This window comes from Thamnophis sirtalis, unplaced genomic scaffold, assembly GCF_051295495.1.
Source record: "Thamnophis sirtalis isolate CommonGarterSnake01/CBP01778 unplaced genomic scaffold, rThaSir2_p1.2 scaffold_5, whole genome shotgun sequence".
Taxonomy (NCBI): domain Eukaryota; kingdom Metazoa; phylum Chordata; class Lepidosauria; order Squamata; family Natricidae; genus Thamnophis; species Thamnophis sirtalis.
In genome coordinates, this window is record NW_028261385.1 from 119,641,171 (window position 1) to 119,662,539 (window position 21,369).

Below are 21,369 nucleotides of genomic sequence, written 5' to 3' on the forward strand. Positions count from 1 at the left end.
TTTGAGATACCTGCCATTGAGACCAGAAAAAACATTACTGCCTTTTTTCCAATCCTAGCAATTTTCCTCTTGCTTAACAATTTCTTGGCTGAAATATGCATTCTAAAAATTGTTCACATATTTTAGCTAATGGGAATGTGTGAAAACAGTCAATAGTTAGAAACATTGTGCAAAAGACTGTGGAAATGCATTACTAATGGAAGATTTGTTTGGTGGTCTGAGAGACACCATGTTTCCCTGAAAATAAGACAGGGTCTTATTTTTACCCCCCCAAATAAGTGCTTGGCCTTATTTTTGGGGAGGTCTTATTATTTCTGAGGTGCAGGAGGTGACGAGTGTGGTCATCTCATGGCTGTTGCTGTGTTGCAATATTTTCGGGGAGGGCTTACTTTCGGGGGAGGGATTTTTTAGTGCATGCGCTCAAAAGTCCAATTGGGCTCATTATCCTGGGAGGTCTTATTTTCAGGGAAACAGGGTAGCAAAAAGAAAACATTGCCAAGAAAACTGCTGTTGATTTGATCAACAACACCAACATCGTATTTTACATTTTTGAATTCTCAGTTTTCATTGGATGGGATTTTATAGCTTCCGTTAATTGTCCTATAATATAGTATGTTCCCCTTCTTTTTCAGGAGGCTTTATTATCAGAACAGAACAAGTCCTCCTCCTCAATGCCTCAAACTGGCTGTCATTTCCATTCCCTCACTGTACCATCCTCAAAGATCTAGACGGCTCTTTCACTGGACAACCAGGAAGTCAGATCCTTCCTTCTCTGGATATTCTTCCAGATTCCTGTAGGACAATTGTCAATGCCAGTCAAGCTGTCAATGCCAGTTGTTGCTTTGCAAATGTTACTTTTCATTGTATGTCTATTGGCCTGTAAGTTTTTGCTTTTTTCCCCTAACATGCAATTGTACAAAATTTAGGAAGTCACACTTTAGCAAGATAATAGGTTGCAAAAATAAGTTTCTGGCTTAGGCAATCTTAAGAAAACAATGTGTTAAAAACATCCAGTATCACAAAAGTCATTTCATTGTTGGGAAAACATATGAATGGGACAGGAACATCCAGCAATTGCATACAGAGTAATTGCAGGAAAAATGTATTATTTAAAATAAAAATGCATTAGGTTAAGGATATAGATCTATTGATGTTAGCTGCTTGAAAGCTGAGGTGAAGGTTCTAATCTACCATCAGCCATGCCCTAAAATCAGAAAATTCTAGTAGATAGACCCTCAGAAGTGAGCCCTGGACCTCTTACATAGGTTTTAAAACTTGGGTGAATAAACTATTGGATTTAATTTTAAATTTTTGGAATAACAGCACACAATCATGCTTTCAGTATTTGCACAAAACCTCAGAACAAGTATTCCCTGACCACATCCATCCACCGGCCAATGCCGTCTTGCGACTACCCGGAGGAGAGCCTTCTCTGTGGCTGCTCCGACCCTCTGGAATGAGCTCCCCGTGGAGATTCGAACCCTCACCACCCTCCAGGCCTTACGCAAAGCCCTTAAAACCTGGCTGTTCCGACAGGCCTGGGGCTAAAGAGCTGTTGCCCCGTCTTGAATGGTATGACTGTTGTGTGTTTTAAATTATGTATTGTTATGTTTCGTCTTTTTATTTTCTGTCTGTACCCCCTTCCCTGATTTGAATTGTGAGCCGCCCTGAGTCCCCTCTGGGGAAAAGGGCGGCATATAAATGAAATGAAATGAAATCAAATCTTTTTTCTGCCTTGCCTCCATAGCCTTATGTTCATCTCATCCCTAGTGTATAAATAAGATAAGCTTACGTTCTTCTCAGTGGACAGGTGTTAAACTACACCTTCTCCTCTTATTCTATAATAGTCCACGCATAGTCTCAATGTGTGAAAATCTGTCAGTGATTATCCTGAGGGGAATTTGGGTGACTGTAGTGTTGGGGAACAGAGATGAAAGAGACAGAGCAGAGATTGGCAATGGGACTATTGTTTCATGCTGGTATGTGTGTTGACAACTCAAGGATGAGAGAATAGTACTTCAAATCAATTGGGAAAGGCCTTAAGCAAAATGCAACTTGGACACTCGTGGGTGTCTACTATACTATTAAATTTCTATTTCTGAAAGAAAGCATTGCAATATTGATGCATGTATCACCGGCCTCATTCTAAGCCAATTTCATTGTTGCTTTATTTTCTTGAGTTATATCATTGTAGCAGATTATTTCACAACGGTAACAAACAGAAAGAATTTAGAGCTAAACGCAGTGTTCGCCATAATATAAAGGGGGAGAGGGAGGGGGGAACCCCCTTAGGATAAGTAAGCTAATGGTAAACATAAACAGGAGACTTAATATTTATTCTACTCATAGTTGTTGATTGGTTTAGCAAACCCTTTGTGAGCCATTTATGTTCAACAGTTCTGCACACTACACATGAGCTAAATTACATAACAGTTTAAAGAACCATGATGGTAAATTGTAACGCAGACTGTAAAGTTCTATCTACTAGTCATGCCAGATTTCTGTAGCAAATTGATTCTTAATTGAAACTTCTCTGGGTATAAAAAATGCAGCACTGCCTATCAGTCATCCAGGTTTTTCTCTTCTTTTAACCCCTTTGAAAGGCTCCTGGCAGTTTGAGCCAAGGGTTAATTTCACATTACCACTGTGGTTACCTCCTTCTGGTTTCTTCTTGAGAAAGAGAAGAACAGATCTTAGAGAGCTGCCTCCTCCTTTGGTAATGAAACACTTTCCCGTTAATGATCCATGCAGGCTCCCTCAGCTCCTCCAAATTAAAAATGCTCATGCCCTCCTCTGCTCCATTAACATTAAAGAGAGGTAGATTGGTGGCTATTTAGGGCACAGTGAAAATCACTGGCTATTTAGAGCAAATTGAAACGGTGCTAATTATGGTGGTAGGAATGCTCAATTATGCTAGCAATATAGTAGTTCTATTTTGGGGTTAGCTTGACAGTATGAAGTGAAACCATTGTTTGGAAAGACAATATGATTGTCAGCTCATGATTTACCTGGACATTTTGAGTAATCAAAACTATTTGTTACCTTTCAAGTGTCTCATTCTGCCTATCCATTGTTTTAGAACAACAGGGATGGAAGTGAAATTATTTTATTCTGGTTGTAAGGCATTTAGCCAGCTTGGACCTCTAAGATTTAAATATGTTGTTTATCAAAATTTACATTATTTGGAGTTTGGTAAGCAACTTGAAAATATATGGGCATTTGTTATGTTATTCTTTGTTGCAAATAAATTCAGCAAGAGGAGTCCTATACAATCTACACTGGAATTCTGTGGTTTCTTCTTATGCAGAAAGATGCAAAAATTGGAGGGAAATTAAGAAAATGAGTAAAACTGGGAATGATGGATTTACCTTTATTTCCAACTGCAAGGGGCTTGTAATTCTCAAAATAAAAAAGTTGAATACCAAAGAGTTTGCCTGGTATTCTTGATTAAAGATTCACTCAAGCAAATCTGAGTTGTCAAGTAGGTTGACTACTTGAAAAAATTTTTATGGGAGTTACATTTGGGGAAGTGGGATATGTTGCCATTCTGTACTATCTGAGCTTACTGATCCAGGCCTAAATACTGTATTTGAAGGGCAACGGTGGGCTAACATGCTGCATCAACATAGCAACAGCAAAGTGAATATTATTTAGAAAATAAATTTGATTTTTTTTTTCAGAAAGTCCCCAATCTTCTCATCTAATTTAACTGTAACTAATAGTCGCAATAAGGTGATCACTGTCAATTTTGTGTCTGACACTTTATCAATGCCAATAGCTGGATGACTCTTCTTTTGGATCAAGAAATTTATACTTTGTCATTCAGCAGTCCTCTGCTTCAAAGAAATTTGCAGGTAATGAAGTTTGCTTAATCCATCAACTGTTACAGTATCATTTTGTTATAGGAAATAGAAAAAAGAATTCTGAAGCCAAAATAACATACAATTTCATTTTAATCTAATGGAGGTATAAGGCACAGAGAATAGGATACATAGTGTCTGTATGTGATATGGGTCATTCACAGGTCACAATGAATATTTTATAATGGGAAATACCATTTCAGAGCTATAAGATAGCATGGAACACTCTGGGTAACTCTGCATTATATGTGGCTTTTATTGGCAAGGCCATGCTCTTGAAATGATTACTCATTTTTCAGTAGCAAATAAATAGCCAAATCCATTTCTCAGGAGTAAATAAATAGCCAAATCCAAAGATCATTATTCATAAATTAGGGGAGGGACAGAGGTGAAACTTTGGCATTTATGAGTCTGCTGAAAAATTGCTGTGTCCCTTCTTCCTTCTCACTTACACAATCATTAATGTACTTTATTGCAATCCAGATATAATTCAGAAAGGAAATATAAATGTTTGCATGTTTCTTGTGTTCTACTCCATAGTATGTAGTTACTTTTGATAATTTTGCTGTTGGCAATTATCTATTATTGGAGCATGAAGGGTTGCCAGTCCACAGTCAACTTACAGTGTTTTGTGGAAGAAGGCAAGGATCGCTACTCCAGGCTGATCCTTCACATAGACATCACAAGGCTTGCAACTGATTTTTCAACAAGAAAACGAACAAATTAACTTATTTAGGTAGGAACTTGATGTTTAAGGTTGTAGTTGATAACAGTGCTGATTGAGAAGGAATTGCACCAGAGGTGAATTGCTCCTGGTCCGGCCTGGATCAGGCAAACCAGTAGTAGCGGCAGTGGGAGGCTCCACTCACCTGCCCGGACGCTTCTGCACATGTGCAGAAGTGTCATGCATGAGCGCGCCCGAACCGGTAGTAAAAAAATTGGCAATCCACCACTGAACTGCACACAGATGTTGGAATTGGTGATGGACATCACACATTAACCATATTGAGTAGTTTGTTCCTTTGTGAAGCAATTTGGAATTCAGACACTTCCTCTGAAAATTGCTTTTAGGTTGTTAGGTTTGCCACCTGCTACAGGAACGTGGAATTTTCTCCAGAATTAAAATCTCTTTGTGCTATTCCAGAAAGATTAAATTCTTGGAGAAACTAGGAGCACATAACAATAAGTGGTTTTATACATGGGAAGTATTTGCATAACTGAATTGTGGAGTTATTTGTGCCAATTTTAACCAGTATAGTAAATATTAGCTGAAAAAGAACATGGCATGACTAAAATTGGACTAGTGACAAGAAGCTTCTTCATATGAACAGCATCACATAATAAAAGTGGCTTTTTCTAACTCAAGGAAGCCTGAAGTAGGCTTTAGTCTCTCCCCTGTGCACAAGAGAGAAAATGATTTGTTACATAATTCTTTACCTGAAAGAACTTTGGAAACTTAACTGCCAAAATAACAGAAGTTATTGCAATCAGAGACTCTACAACTATTTCACCTAAGCTACATTTTTGGTCTCTTTGCATTTATCAATAAAAGTGTGTCATTGTTCGAACCATGAAGTGCTTCTGTGTGAACTCAGCTCTGTTCCTTCTGAGTTTAATGGGCCAAGATCTTTCCAAGAAAGAACCATCTGTGTTTTGATCTTTTTACTATTCTTTGAAATAAAACCAAATTTTTTCTTTATTTTTAAATTGTGGAGATAGTCTGAAAAAAATTAGTCAGCTAATTAATCCCATTTACAAGCTTTGTAGGATTCTTCAGCTGTCACTCACTTCCAGGCCTAAGGCCTCTAGTTTAGTTCCTATTCTCCTGTTCATGTGACTCAGTCTCCATGGCTACAGGTTGCATCTGCTGACACCCATACACTATTTACTGCTTAATTAAGAATTTCACGCTCAGCCCTTATCTGCGGCAGAAAACAAGAACATGCTGTTAAGAAATTCCAAATATAGGCCACTGCATAAGGGAAGCCTTTATTGTAGGTCTGACTCTGTGGAGCCTCTTTAACTACCCTCTTGGCAACTGAGCTGCCACCTTTCAATCAAAAATCATTAAATGGGGCAGAGATAATGAGCATGTCTCATATCAAAAGAAGGATGTTTGCTTGGGCTGAAGAGAAAAAGCTGTAAAAGCCTACCAGCCCTCACCACTTCAAAGGAGGCGAGGTTGCTCCGTCAGCAGGACCCAGAAAGCATCATTTGTTTCTGTTTGACTTATGTAAAAGGTCTGGCATGTTAGAGTCCCGTCTTGCAGCCGTGGGTCTCCCCCCACCCTCCCACCCCTTGATGCTCGTGTGTCAGCAGTTAGGCAGCTGGGCCCTAACCGTATCCGCCGGAGTATCTAATCACTTGACTCTGTCTCAACAATGGACACTTGTAGGGGGTGGTCAGGAGGAGGTCTGTGCAACAATAGGAACACAATTATTGCAGCTGCTAGGGAGGGCGATAATTCTTCTTAGGGAAACCAAAGGGACCTTGTCGAGGTGGTAGAGAAGGGAAACCTGAGTCTATTCTTAATAACCAGACTTTTGGAAGTACTTTGATTTGCCAGTGGGGCTCCGGCAGCTGCTCTTGTCCTAACCTTCTCTAATAATTGTACATTCTGTCCAAGGTCAATTTACTATGACCTCCTTCTTTTGTGCCAGTTAAAAGCCTTTTAGGGTGAATTGTTGAAAAGTGGCAGGAGTGCATTAAACCCTAAATTTAATGTCAATAAATACAGATCAGATGCCAGATCATTCACAGGCAGGCTCTGAAATTCACACAGTGTTTGCTTCAAACTGAATCTCACAGTTAAAAAAAAATTCATTGTTATTCTGAAAGCTGAGCATGTAAAGGAAGACATCGTGGAGACACAGCAGGAGCTGTTCATCATTAACTTAGAGGCTTTATAGTTTTCCATCCTTAGTTGCTCTAGGAAGTAGCACACATATTCTCAGGTCTGAAGAGCAAGTTTATAGAATAAAAAGCAATGCCAAAATTGATATACAGAATAATGTGGCCAGTCTTATTCGTTGTATTCTGAAATAATTTTGTGAATTTGTCTTGGTCATTTAGAAAATATTCTACCAAGTTATGGATAACTCAAGCAAAATATATTAAGAAGCTCTTATCCAGTAACAATTAACTTAAGCGTATAGAGAAATGTATACAATCTAGTTATTTATTGACATACACAGTGTCAAAGAGATTCTACAAAACTGTCTGAAGGAGTAATTGCTTCTATCCCATAGACTGGTAAAAGATATATGTCCCTGGGTCAAAGGAGCTGACCTGTCAAATTCTGAAACAAAGACAATGGAGGACAATGGAAATGATAAGAAAACTTGAAATTAAACTTTATAAGAAGAGCTTGGAGTAATATGATACATTTGGGCTTGAGAAAAAATGACTAAGTGGAGCTATGGCCACACCGTTGAAGCATCTAAAAGAAGTAGAAGCAGGCTATTGTCCCAGATTGTAGATCATAAAATGGTGTTTTTAATTTGCAGATATGTTTGAAAATCCAGGAGTGAGCATTTCTTAGATATATATCCCATTTTTCCTTTAAGAGCCCAAGAGCAACAACACCCACCTCCTATGTTTTCCCCATGACAACATCTGGGGGTGAGGGGGGGGGGTAGGTGGGCTAGGGGGAGTGACTAGCCTTGGAAACCTTGGGTCTTGAAGTTTGACTTAAAACTGGATCTGGGGTTCCCTGGTGGTAATCCAATACCTTCACTGCTACATCACACTGGTTATACACATTCTTCAATGCTTCCTAATAGCAAGAGCAGTGTCAAGGCTGCTTCACTTAATAACCAAGAAAGAGACCACTCAACTCCATTTTGCAGAATTAAGAGTACTTTTACTGATTATAAGTAAAAAGAAGCTAAGCAAAGCTGGAACTGAGCAAAAGCGCGCAAAAGCATTAGATATCAATACATAACCCATTCTCCTCCCCTTGGTAACCCCAGTCCATAGTCCAATCGTATATCTCCACAGTTGTCAGGTGGGAGACATCTTCAAAAGGCATCATCAGGTTGGTATGCCGGACAGTTGGCCTTGGCGGGAAACTCCCCTCCTTCCACATGCGCAAACGAATGGTGTGAACAACTCCCAATTAACGGTCCTCCTGTACAGAATATTTCCCTCACCCAAATACCATGCCCTCCCTCCCCGTTTCAATGGCACCTGAAAAGCAAGCAGCAAAACAGAGGCTGACAAGCAGTTCAATAGTGAAATTGATTATGAAAACTGTGCAAATCCTTTGGAGGGGGTGTCCCTTCAATCATTCTAGGTATCAATCCTGGTTGAAGTGTTTCTGTGCTTGCAAAAGACTTTGAAGATGCCATTTGGACATTCTGTATAGCCCAATAATGTAATTTTCAGAATCAATAAACTCCACTTTTATTAACAGCTATATTTCAGATTATTGCTAACTGAAATTGTGCAATTAAGAAAGAACTTTGTGGAAACTTAAAGTTTTGCAAAAGTAAAACATAAAGATAAACTTAGGTGATGAAGGGAAAGGGGAATCCAAAAGGGGAAAACTTTAAAATATCCATTGCTTTAAGAATATGGATTGTCTGAATGAAGGAAAATGAAAAAAGACAGGACCAGAATTTAATGGAATATCTTGAAAAAGAGCACCTCGGTCTAGCTAAACAATTAAAACTTGTTTTGTGTATTTTATATAGTGTCCTTCAACCACATTTTGAATCACATTAACAATAAAACATGATAAAAAGAACTTTAATAATGGAGAAACAATTTTGCTTGGTTTCACAAGGAGAGCATTGTCAGCGGGAGATGCCTGGGAAAACTTAACCCATCCTTTCCCAGGCATTACCTATAACAAACAGCTCTTTCTTAGCACTTTTTCCCCTTAGCTGAGCATTTGACTCTTTTCAGTTTTTTGTATAAGGTGTATTTAAAATGCATGAATTCATACAATGTACATCATATTAGGAATATTTCAAAACATGGGATTCCTCACAATTGAAGAATCTTTGTTTTATGAAGTTAGAACACTTTTCAGCTTTTATACAGCATTCGTATGTCTTACCAACTTCCTGAATTTAGTTACAGAGAGAGGCCTAATTCAAGTGACATTTAAAGTTGATGACATATTCCTTTTATCAGAACTGGGTATGTAAATTCAGTTTTAAAATGTAGTCTTGTTTTACTCAGCACTATTCACTCTAACCCATAGGATGTATTTCTGGGTAGTTAAGCTTTTCTGTGTTTCTGGTCAGTGTTTTCTCTTTACATAAAATTTATATAAGAGCTATGTCCAGTGTCTGCCATCAATGCACATAACTGATTCATATCCATCCTATTCCCATTGCTGAAAATAATTTTTTTTTATTTATCTGGTAAATGAAAGGATTAGCTTTTGATACCCTATATTTGCTCTCCTTCCCAGATAATGTTTTTGTCTTTCTTTCCTTCCTTCCCTTCCTTCCTTCCTTCCTTCCTTCCCTCCCTCATTCATTCATTCATTCATTCATTCATTCATTCAACTGCCATTGGACTTCTGAATAGGAAGCCAAGTAGATACATAGAGACAGAGATAGAGAGACTAAAATGAATGGAAAGATTATAAAAGTGTGCTTTAGAAAGTTCAGAAGTAAAGATGATATTGTAATTAAGCAATTAATTTGTTAACTACTCTCTTAATTGAAATATAAGCTTCATTTATCTTCATTCTAAATATTTTGCTCTTTAAGATAATCTCTCTTATTTACTTACTTTTTTTGCTTGTTGATAAAAATGGTTAGGAGGGTAATAATGGGGAAATTTATATCTATAATTTTGATTTTATTATATCTTAATTAATTAATCTACCTTGAATAAAAATCCTATCACACAGGTAGAAATTTCAGAGAACCTCTACTGGGAAGTATATATCCACTTAGAAACAAATGATTAAAATAGTTGCCATTTTGAGGAAGATAAACATTTCTTCCAAACATCTTAGTGAGGTTTGCCAAATCTTTACTGAGAAAGGTAGGTAGGTAGGTAGGTAGGTAGATAGGTAGATAAGTAAGACAATAGACCATGGGTGTTGAACTCGATTTCATTGAGGGTTACTTCAGGGTTGAATTTGACCTCTGGGGCCAGAGTGGGAATGGCCAGAGTGGGTGTGGCCACTCAATGTCACTTGTGTCGGGAACTCCTGAGGTGGCCCAAGCACTATGCCAGAGAAAACGGGTTCCGGAGCTCTGTTTTCGGCTGCAACAGCCTCCTGCAAACCTCTGCCAGTGAAAAGCCTAGCCGGGGGGGGGGGGAGTGTGGCCCTCCCAAGCTCCATTTTTGCTGGCAGAGGCACCGTAAGCCAGTCCTTCGCTGTTTCCAGGGCAGCCCTGTAGGCCAGATCTAAGCACCCCGTGAGCTGGATCTGGCCCCCGGGCCTTGAGTTTGACACCCCTACAGTAGACAGTCAAGGAGGCAGATATACAAAAATAAATTCTTTCTTTTTTCCTAGATCCAGTTTCTTCTGTTTCTCCTCCTATTTACAGATGGTCCCTTGCTCAATCCTGGAATGATGTGATAAAGGTCTGGGGCGGCTACAATAAAAGTATACCATCATCTGATGAAGATATTATCATTTTACCAGGTAACTATATTTTGTTAATATACTATATTTTAATAATAAAGTCATTGTAACAATAGAGCTTGGCACAAAAGTTACAGATAACCAATCTAATATATAAATACGAAAAAGCCAAATTATAATACTCTAACTTTCTGATTTACTGCTTTTTCTACAAGTTAAATACTCATTTGTCAACCAACATCTCCATGTACATTTTCATATCACAAGATGAAATATATATAAATTGCTTATGCCAATATAAGTACATGTTCTTGGAAGAAATATTGCCTTTTTTGTAATAATTGGCAATCATATACAGTCATGTGAAAAGAGTAGATTTTTCTCAAGGCTATTGAAAATGCTAGAGAAGGCCTCATAGGAAAGACACAGCAAACAATTGGGATCACATTGCTTTGAGAAGGGGCACTTCACTCAAAACTTCACTTGAGTGAAATGTACGTCAAAGAGCCGCACAACCTCTTGTATCTGCTGCTTTTCCTAACTGTTTTTTCTTGGGAAAGCATTTTGATTGCAATAAGGCAGATATTGGTTATCAATAAAGAGATCTGGATGATTAGTCAGTTAAGCACATTTTTCAAACAAGTCTCAGATTTTTCAAAATTGGAAATTTTTTCCATTTTTGTTGTAAATGTGTAGCATCAATTCAGAAGTAGCATTTAGCATATCAAGACAAATTCTTACTTTCAAAAAAAATGACTACCATTTTAATACATTGAGTTGAAATAGGTGAGGAGGATTTTCCTCACCTATTTCAACTCAATGTATTCAAATGGTAGTCATTTTTATGCCTTTACATAACATTTAATTCTGGACTTGGACTTGGATTAGTCTATGATGCTCACAATTTCCCAGTTGAGATTTTGGTTAACCCTGTCCATGTGTTGTGAGTGTAGGAAGTTAGCACCATCTCTCTCCTAGAAAATGAAATATTTTAGGAAATATTAAAAGGGCAGAATATTTCCCCCTAAAAGGGAAGAAGAAACTCAGCCCCTCCATCTTTGTCAATGAGCCATTAAGGCCTCAGCCAGTCTGCTCTACATATCAAAGTTAGAATTAACCTTCTCACCACATGGCAGCTGGGAAGAAGCAATACTCAACCAAACTTAGACTCAAAGCACAGCCTACAGAGTTGCCCCTGCATGACCCCATGGGAGTCTGACAACCAATCAGAATACAAGCTCAAGTTCAAAGCCCAAAGAACGCATAAAACCAGGGACTTTAAGCATCTCTGTCCTTTTTTCTTCTTCGCCCAACATCTGGAAGCAAGTACTCCCCCTTTTCTGTTCAGGAGCTCAAGCCATATGATCCTGTCCACCATTAAACCATCTTTCCAAGCAGCCTTCATGTTTCCAGTGTCTTTTCCCCCACTTGGAACTGAACCCAGAAGGACAGTTCTTCCAACATCAGATTAAGGAGTTTTCATTGTATCTTCTGACTACTAGTTGGTATTTATAGATGTACTTTGTTAGTCTTCTGCCTGTGTTTTCTACATAGTGATGGTTACAGTCCTTAACACAGTATACATTGCAGTTTTGTTAAGATATATTGGAGGTCTTTAGTATGGCTTGTGTGGTTTTAATAGTCTGTTAGCAGTGGTGTAATCAATTTTTTTTTGCCACTGGTTCTGAGGGAGTGGTTTGGTAGGGAAGGTCATGTGACTGGGTGGACATGACCAACTTTTTTTCACTTTTTAAAGCATTTTTTCCTGCCAGTTTGGGTGAATTGGTAGGAAAAAAATGCTTCAAAAAGCAGAGGGGATTCTAACGATCACGTGGCTCACAGCTGAGCCATGAGATCCTTGGAAGCTTTTTTTTACTACCGGTTCGCAGAACCAGGGATAATAGTCCCTACTGGTTTGCCCGAACCAGGCCGATCTGGGAGGATTTCATCCCTGTCTGTTGGTTGTTTCTGAGTTATTGTCATTACAGAGAAAATGGTGGTAAATTAGAAATACAAGTGCTAAATTACCAAAGTAACAACACAAACTTCCACAACAGTGATCTGTGTAAGGACATGATAGCAGTGTTCCGATATCTTGGATTGCCACAAAGAAGTCAAACTATTTTCCAAAGCACCAGAGGGCAGGACAAGAAGCAATGGATGGAAACTAATCAAGGAGAGAAGCAACTTAGAACTATAGAGAAATTTCCTGACAGTTAGAGCAATTAATCACTGGAACAGCTTGCCTCCAGAAGTTGTGAATGCTCCAACACTGAAAGTTTTTAAGAAGACATTGGATAACCATTTGTCTGAAGTGATGTAAGATTTCCTGCCTAAGCAGGCGGTTTGACTAGAAGATCTCCAAGGTCCCTTTCAACTGTTATTCTAAATTCTAAACATTCTTCAGACAAGTACAAACAGACTCAGAAAAAAACTAGCTAAGACTAAAACCCTCAAAAACAAGTACATAAAAAACCAATCGTGCTCCTCCCATAACAGAAGTCATCTATAGCATACAATGTAAAGATTTATTAAAAGTAATAAAATAATGTAGAAATTGTTGATAGTAAGAGTTTTCCATTTTGAGATGTATTGCAAAATGTGTATTTAGAGCTTAAAGCCTACCTTTTGCTGAAATTTAGCTTTTTCTGCAATAGTTAAAGAGACTTAACATTCTTTACCACAGTCTTATTGATTCTCCTAATACGGGTGAAAATAGAGATTATGTGTAGTTCCATGTTCATTAGTTTTTAATTCCATTTCTAACAAAAATTAAAGCATTTTGAAATAAAATTAAGCAAAATTTCATTGACTGTAAAATATTGATTTTATACACAAAACATATATTTGCAAACAAATCAAGCAATAGATTTTATAAAGTAACATAATAACATTTCTAGGAAATATCCATCTACAGAATGAATAGAATGCCTGATGAATGGTTCCTTTCATCTTTTGGCCATGCCCATTTCCTTTGCCTCAATAAAGTAGGAATAATCCTAGTTCCTTTAAATTAGGCTTGTGTTGCAGTGTTTCTAAGTTCCACTATGTCACTGCAGGCAACTCTACACCCCCGTTCTTTTATTGTAATGTTATAATTCATGATGGAGTGGTGCGGTGACTCAGCGGTTAAGATGCTGGGCTTGCTGGCTGGAAAACTGGCAGCCCAGGTGCAAGATTTGAACTCCATGTGACGGGGTGAGCTCCTGTCCTTGCCTCAGCTCCTGCCACCCTAGCAGTTGGAAAGCATGCAAAGCGAGCAGATAAATAGGGGGAAGGTAACAGAGCTCCGTGATGTCATGTTGGCCTTGAAATGGAAATGGAGATGAGCACCACTCCCTGTAGTCAGCAACAACTAGTGGAGTAAAATCTGCAGGGAGTCCTATAATTCATGATACATTGCATTATTTCAATGCCGATTTCTAAGGAATAATGTTTATATAATATGATTAAATTACTAACATTCTATTATTTACAAAGCTTAAAGTATTGAAAATAAAAAGAAAAAAAAACTTAAAATTCTACCAGTATTAATTACCATTTAGGATATCAATGTTACAAGCCTAAGATTAACTTTTCATCCAAAGTTGAGTGTAACATAAAGAAAAAGGAATCACTACAATTCACATCAAGATATTAGTTAATGTAATACTTTGGTCTTGTACTAATTACTTAACATTAAGATTTTACTGTGTTATTGCTTTTTATATATGTAACTCAATACCTTTCTAAAACCATGTTTTAATATGGATTTTGGTGTATTCTGTTAAAGCAGATTTAGTGTATATATATATTAATAGCAACTGTGAAGAGGGCTTCACCTACCCAATATATACTGGGGTAGTTTTACATATAACAGCTATTATGGACAAGTAGCTGCTTGCTCATAGCCAGAGGTGGTATTCAGCAGATTCTGATCAGTTCTGGAGAACCAGTAACGGAAATTTTGAATAGTTCGGAGAACCGGTAAATACCACCTCTAACTGGCTCCACCCACATCTATTCTCTGCCTCCCGAGTCCCAGCTGATCAGAAGGAAATGGGGATTTTGCAGTAACCTTCCCCTGGAGTGGGGAGAGAATGGAGATTTTACAGTATCCTTCACCTGCCACTCCCACCAAGCCACACCCACAGAACCGGAAGTAAAAATGTTTGAATCCGACCACTGCTCATAGCGTCAAAATATCTTTAAAAATTCACACCTGTCATTTGACTCATTGACTGAGTGTCATCTGCATTTGTAGGGCGGGATATTTATGTTACAGAAGAAAGGGACAAGAAAGTACAGTAGATTGGCATGTATTTGAATATTTCTTTGGGAACATTTGTAATTATTTTCATAACATTGAAGGAAATCAAGGAGACATTTCTTATGCTATGCATGAACAAATAAAAGCAGATTTTATTCTAGCAACATTCACAGCTTTCCATGTTTTTTCACATTTTGTGGGGCTTAATATAATAAAATCCCGACACAATATATGAAAAAAGAATGAGGAGCTTGCCATAGTGTGTTGCATCAGATGGCATATTTATGATGTCATGTAGCCTCTGGCATTGTTTTTAGTGGTGGAATCTTCTGTCTCTCTCATTTGGCTTTGAACTTCTTCTGTTTGAAGAGACAGACGCTCATGCTTTGCATCTCATGTAATAATACTTCCGTTGTGCTTGTGCAGCACTTGGTGATGCATTTATGACATTTTATAAAGTAAGAATGCTGATCAAAGAGATTCTGTGTCACTACTTGAGTCATTAGAAAGCCTGTTTTATGTCAGAGCATTAAGATTCTGCTGGATTATTTCTTAATTTTTCTGTAAAGAAATTAACACATGATATGGGAAGCATATCCTTTTAAAATAAATACTAGTATTTTCTGAATAGCATTGCATATGGGTGGGGGTGACATTGAATTAAATCTAACAAAAGCTGATCTGAGGATTTTGTGAACTCAAGAATATCAGGTGTGGTCACTTTGTTGAGGATTTCCCTACTCAATGGACATATATATCCAGAGGTATATATATGTTTTCTTTTTCTTAATTCTACAAAGAAGCCTTCTGTTGTTCTGGAGTATATATTCTTCTGTTACCCATTATGCCAGAAATAGCAATCGCAATAGCAATTATATACCACTTCACAGTGCTTTTACAGCCCTCTCTCATCAGTTTACAGAGTCAGTATTGCCCCCAACAATCTGGGTCCTCAGTTTACCTACCTCAGTGAATGGAAGGCTGAATCAACCTTGAACCTGGTGATATTTGATCTGCCAAATTGCAGGCAGCTGGCAGTCATCAGAAGTAACCTGCAGTACTGCATTCTAACCACTGCGCCACTGCGGCTCGTTATAATTATATATACAATTATTTGCCCAATTTAATGAACTGTGTATGGCATGAAAGCACCTTCATCAGAGGTTATGGACCATAATCATCATGCTGGTCCATTGTGAGTTGGCAAACATATTATTTTTGACTTCGCATCTCAACTTCCAGACTAGAATCTGGTCTACTCACTAATCCAGCACACCATTGTCTGTGTCTTTCTGCCTATCTATCTGTCTGTTTGTCTGTCTGTCTAGCTATCTAGCTAGCTATCTGTTTAAAACATTATGCAAAAAGGATAAAACTACAGAAATAAGGAAATCATTACAAATCAGGATGCATGTATTTTAAGGTTTTAGAAATAGAAATTCTCTGAATCACAGGACAAAGAATTAGGAATGAAGACATTGTCTTACAAAAATGTTTTTCTAACTCAGTTGGCCATCATAACAATATTTGTCAACAGCATGATTTTGTTACAAGCACATTCTTTGCAATAATTTTACAATGTAGGCTCTTTCATCCCACCCTTTCTTCTGTGATGGCTTTCCCTTCCTTTACATCTGTGTTCTGTTGAGTTTCCTTTTAATTTTCAGTGTGAAGATTTTTCCAAAACACTTGCTATATAAATGCATGACTTTGAATCAAATGGGTACAACTGTATTGTAAGAGGGTATTTAGCATTCATATTTTGCTATATGACTACAGCATTACTTTTCAGTAATATTGGAAGGGGGCAGAGGGTATTCTAGAGAATACAAAAGGGAAATGGAAATTACACACAAATACATACAGACACACAGATACACAGACACACACTGCATTAATTTTGGTCTGCCATACTTCATTATTTCCGCTATTAGGAAATAAAATATACAGCTGTATTTAGACAAATATCTTGATTTGCAAACTTTGTAGCTGCCAAATAAACTCATAAGATATCTTGTGCATTCTGCCTCCTTATTGGGAAAATATAAATCTTGCCACCAAAAGATATTAGGCCAAAATCTTACTAAAAATGTACATGGACATGCATTCTATTGAAAAACAACTTAGAAATTGCTGTAGAATCTAATTAAATGAATATAACATTGGAAAAAGAGAAACTGCATGAAAAGATGGCTGACAAATTCTCCTATCCCTGAATTTTTGGAGGCTGCAGAATTTGCAGATAGTATTTTTATATTTTTATTATATACGGTGTTAAATGACCTTTCTATTTCTTTTTGTCTCTAGTTTTTCTTAGCAGAATACAGGATGAGTTTACTAAAAAGAAACTAAACACCTTCAAAGATTTAAAACTTGTTAATACAGTGACAGTAGATAGCTCAGATAAAGGTCTCAACAATGACCTTGCTGTCATTCAAACTGCATGTATGAATACAGGACAATTGAGCCCCCATTCATAATCTACATGACCTCTGCTTCTTTTGTTTATTTATAGCACAAGGAGGGAAAAGAAGCCTTCTATTCAGTTTGGAACCATCTGTTTTCTAGTGTTTGTTTGACTAGTAACTTGACCTGATGATAATGTGGTGTCTGAGTTACAAAACAGATTGAGTTGTTATGCAACATTTTTATCCCTGGAGTTTAGTGGCAGGCAGTGTGGAAGAAACACAGACTGTTCATCTAAAGTATTAAGCAACATTCAGTAGCAAGGTCTTCACTGAATTTCTTCACAGACTGATAGTTGGGAGTAGGAGGAATTTTACATATGCTTATTTAAAGATTAATTGAATTAGATTTGTCTTGGTTTTTTTTAGCCTTAGCTGCAATAGGAATAACAAGATCAACTTAGTATATATTACGATGCATGTGGTTTCTGAATGCTGGATTTGCTGGATGCATTTTTATTTTGCAAAAGCCTTTTCATAATCCATATAGATGACAGAAAAAATCATTTACAGGTTGCTGGCAGCACCATCTGCTATAAGGCAGTCATTTGTTTTGTCTTTTAAAAATGCATTTGAGTATGTGCAGAAATTCTGGATTATAAAGGTATAAACTGTACTTGTCATGAGATTGGAAGTAGGTCTGAATGAAGAATAGTTATTTAATTTTCTCATCCTCTGCTTGGTTGTACATGCATTTTTGTCCTTAGCATGGTATAAGAAGTTAGAGTTAAAGCAAATTCTTTTTAGAAAAGCCTTTGAAATAATGATCTTTTGAATGTAGGGTGTTGGTGGTATTCTAAGCCTTGAACCATAAAAACTTATCTCCTGGTCTATAGGTGTAAATATTGGTGTGTGTTTCTTCTTTGCCTCTCTGACTGTTAACATTTATTGAGCTCTCCATACATACTCTCCATATACTTTCCTAGCTTTTCTTGATGACTGTTACATATTTAAAACCAATTGGACAAGAGACTTGAAGAAAAAAACCTTGCAAACTCAGAGTCTCAGAGCTCCATTCCATCTTCAGGCAGTGAGTTGCGGCAATGAATTGATGACTGCCTTTCACTTCCTGGAATGTATATTCCACTGCAGTTTTGTCAGGTCAGAACTGCAGGCAACTGCACCAGCATAGACTCAGGGAATCAGAGTCAAAGAATAAAACCACCAGACAGGGCTGGAAAAAGTCCTCAAAGCATGTCAGCACTGAGAAGCCCCCATGGACACGGCCAGTCTGGAGTCTGAGAATTAGAGCCAGGCTAAAAATGTCACCCTTTGATTTTCCATCTATTTCAAGAGCTGAGATATCAGATGAAAAGGTCAACTGAAGGACTGTATCCATACTTTTTCAGAAGGAGGGTGGAATTTATAAATAACTGGTGAGGAGTGTCTATCCCATCAGCAGCAGACTGTTGGATGTTTGCATGTGGAATAAAAAAGCTGATGGCTGCTTGATTTAACTTTCCCTCAGTGCTTTTACTATCACATAAAATTCTCACATAGTTTCCTCAGCTGTAGCACAGACTTCTACTTGATACAGAGGAATACCAAGAGACTTTTCAGGTTCCATGCCTTGTTTCTACATAAAGAAATATCTCCTGGATTCCAGGAAGTGGAATCAAATTTGCAACATCCCATTTTCATCCCATTAGAAATACAAGGCCTTGTGGAATTGTCTCCAACATGAGTAGTAATTAATTATCTTCATATGATTTTTGCCTTTGTGAGAATTAGAGTCTTACTTTTTATTCCCTTTGTTAAATACATAATAAACTATCTTGGCATGTAGTTTTTTAAATTATAAAAAAAAACCTTATGCTCATTTTGGAAAAGAATTCTAATAAATTCTGCTATCCCAGGATTTGAAGCTAAAATTCTTTTCTTACCTTGTAGAGGACTTTCTACAAAATGTTTGCCCGCCTGTAGAATAATTGACTTGGCACAGTCATACACTCATATCCAATCCCTAGAAAGCAGGCTGAAAGATCCTATTGAGTCACCACTTTTCCTCATTTTAAATATTTATTATGTATTATTTTATTTTATTTATTTTTATTTTAAGACCATGATCATGGTATTTAAACAGTAGAGCTACTGAGAAAGGTAAATGAACATTTTTAAAACAAAGCTTCCAACAATTAGTGAATGACATTACATATTGCAGGACTTCTGGAAAGGTTAAACACTAGTAGAACATAGCTTGCTTCTGTATGGGATGAACATTGAAAGAGGCGGTGGTGAGACCCCTCCTGAAGAAACCATCCTTGGATCCAGCTGTTCTTAACAGCTATCGCCCGGTCTCCAACCTCCCCTTTCTGGGGAAGGTTGTTGAGAAGGTGGTGGCCTTTCAGCTCCAACGGTCCTTGGAGGAAGCAAACTATCTAGACCCCTTCCAGTCTGGCTTCAGACCCGGTTACAGCACAGAAACCGCTTTGGTCGCATTGATGGATGATCTTTGGAGAGCCAGAGATGAAGGACATCCCTCCATCCTGGTCCTCCTTGACCTCTCAGCGGCTTTCGATACCATCGACCATGGTATCCTTCTGCGAAGACTGCGGGAGGTGGGAGTGGGAGGCACCGTGCTACGGTGGTTCTCCTCCTACCTCTCGGACAGGTCGCAGTCGGTGTTAGTGGGAGGGCAGAGATCGTCCCCAAGGCCCCTAAATTATGGGGTGCCGCAGGGTTCGGTCTTATCCCCCCTGCTATTCAACATCTACATGAAACCGCTGGGAGAGATCATCCGCAGGCACGGGATTAGATACCATCAATATGCGGACGATACTCAATTGTATCTGTCCGCCCCGTGCCAAATCAATGAAGCGGTTGACGTGATGGGCCGGGGTCTTGAGGCCGTTATGGACTGGATGAGGATTAACAAGCTTGTGCTCAACCCAGAAAAGACCGAGTGGCTGTTGTGTTTCCCTCCCAAAGATTTGGCCAACATTCCAACACTCAGGCTGGGGGGTCAAATTTTATACCCCTCAGAGAGGGTTCGCAATCTGGGAGTCCTCCTGGATCCACAGCTGTCATTCGACCACCATTTAGCGGCTGTGACCAGGGGGGCATTCGCCCAGGTACGCCTGGTGCGCCAGTTGCGACCCTACCTGAACCGGGAGGCACTCACAACAGTCACTCGGGCCCTTGTGCTCTCTAGGCTGGAATACTGCAATGTGCTCTACATGGGGCTGCCCTTGAGGAGCATCCGGCGACTTCAGTTAGTGCAGAACGCGGCCGCGCGAGTGATCGCGGGTGCACCCCGATTCACCCGCATAACACCTATCCTCCGCGAGCTGCGCTGGCTACCTGTCGATCTCCGGATGCGCTTCAAGGTGCTTTTACTCACCCATAAAGCCCTACATGGCAGTGGATCTGGATACTTGAGAGACCGCCTTCTGCCGATTACCTCCCTACGACCTATAAGATCGCATAGACTGGGCCTCCTCCGCATTCCATCGGCCAGCCAGTGTCGGCTGGCAACTACAAGGAGGAGGGCCTTTTCAGCAGTCGCCCCGACCCTTTGGAACGAGCTCCCCGTGGAGATTCGTACCCTCTCCACCGTCCAAGCCTTCCGCACAGCCTTGAAGAACTGGCTCGCCCGTCAGGCCTGGGGATAAGGACCGTTACCCCGCCCGAATATTGAATGTATGGTGTTGATTTTATTATATGTTGTCGTCTTAATGTTGTATTCCCCCTCCCTTGGTTTTCTGTGAGCCGCCCTGAGTCCCCTCAGGGAAAAGGGCGGCCTACAAATGTCAATAAAACCTATAAAACCTAAAACCTATAAACCTATAAACATTGGTTTTAAATCTCTGTTCCTCTTCTCTGCCTTGGATGGTTTAATCTGTCTATACTGTGGGTCAAAAATCTTCTGACTCTTCCATATGAGAACCAGTAAAAAGAGAGCAACAAAATGCTTTTGTTTTAATTCTCATTTTCCATTAGAATGCTGTTCTTAAAAACACCTCTCTGTCACAAGCAAACTTGAGATGGCCATTGTCTTATTTACTTATTTACAATGTTTACATGCTGCTCAAATTAAAACCTACTCTAAATAGCTTACATTTCCCATTTGAGTAATTAAGATTTTAAAAGAGTCTAAAGCAGGGCTGGGTTTCAACCGGTTCGCACCGGTCCCTGCGATCCGGTTGGTCGCCGAACCCGGAAGTAAGTAACTTCCGGGAACGGCGAAGCCCCCCCCCCCCCGCGCCCGCGCGTGCCCGCACACCCGCGCCCGCTCCTTAC

At 38.9% G+C, this 21,369-nt stretch overlaps 1 protein-coding gene across 1 annotated transcript in view; it reads left to right on the forward strand.

Moving 5' to 3' along the window:
- Nucleotides 1-21,369, forward strand: part of PKHD1 (PKHD1 ciliary IPT domain containing fibrocystin/polyductin) — a 180,127-nt gene that overhangs the window by 136,485 nt on the left and 22,273 nt on the right. Inside the window, 7 exon segments of the mRNA XM_087717043.1 lie at nucleotides 633-879; nucleotides 1,848-1,979; nucleotides 2,752-2,817; nucleotides 3,681-3,772; nucleotides 3,775-3,854; nucleotides 4,401-4,501; nucleotides 10,379-10,476. Of these exon segments, the coding sequence (XP_087573169.1) occupies nucleotides 633-879; nucleotides 1,848-1,979; nucleotides 2,752-2,817; nucleotides 3,681-3,772; nucleotides 3,775-3,854; nucleotides 4,401-4,501; nucleotides 10,379-10,476 (816 nt within the window).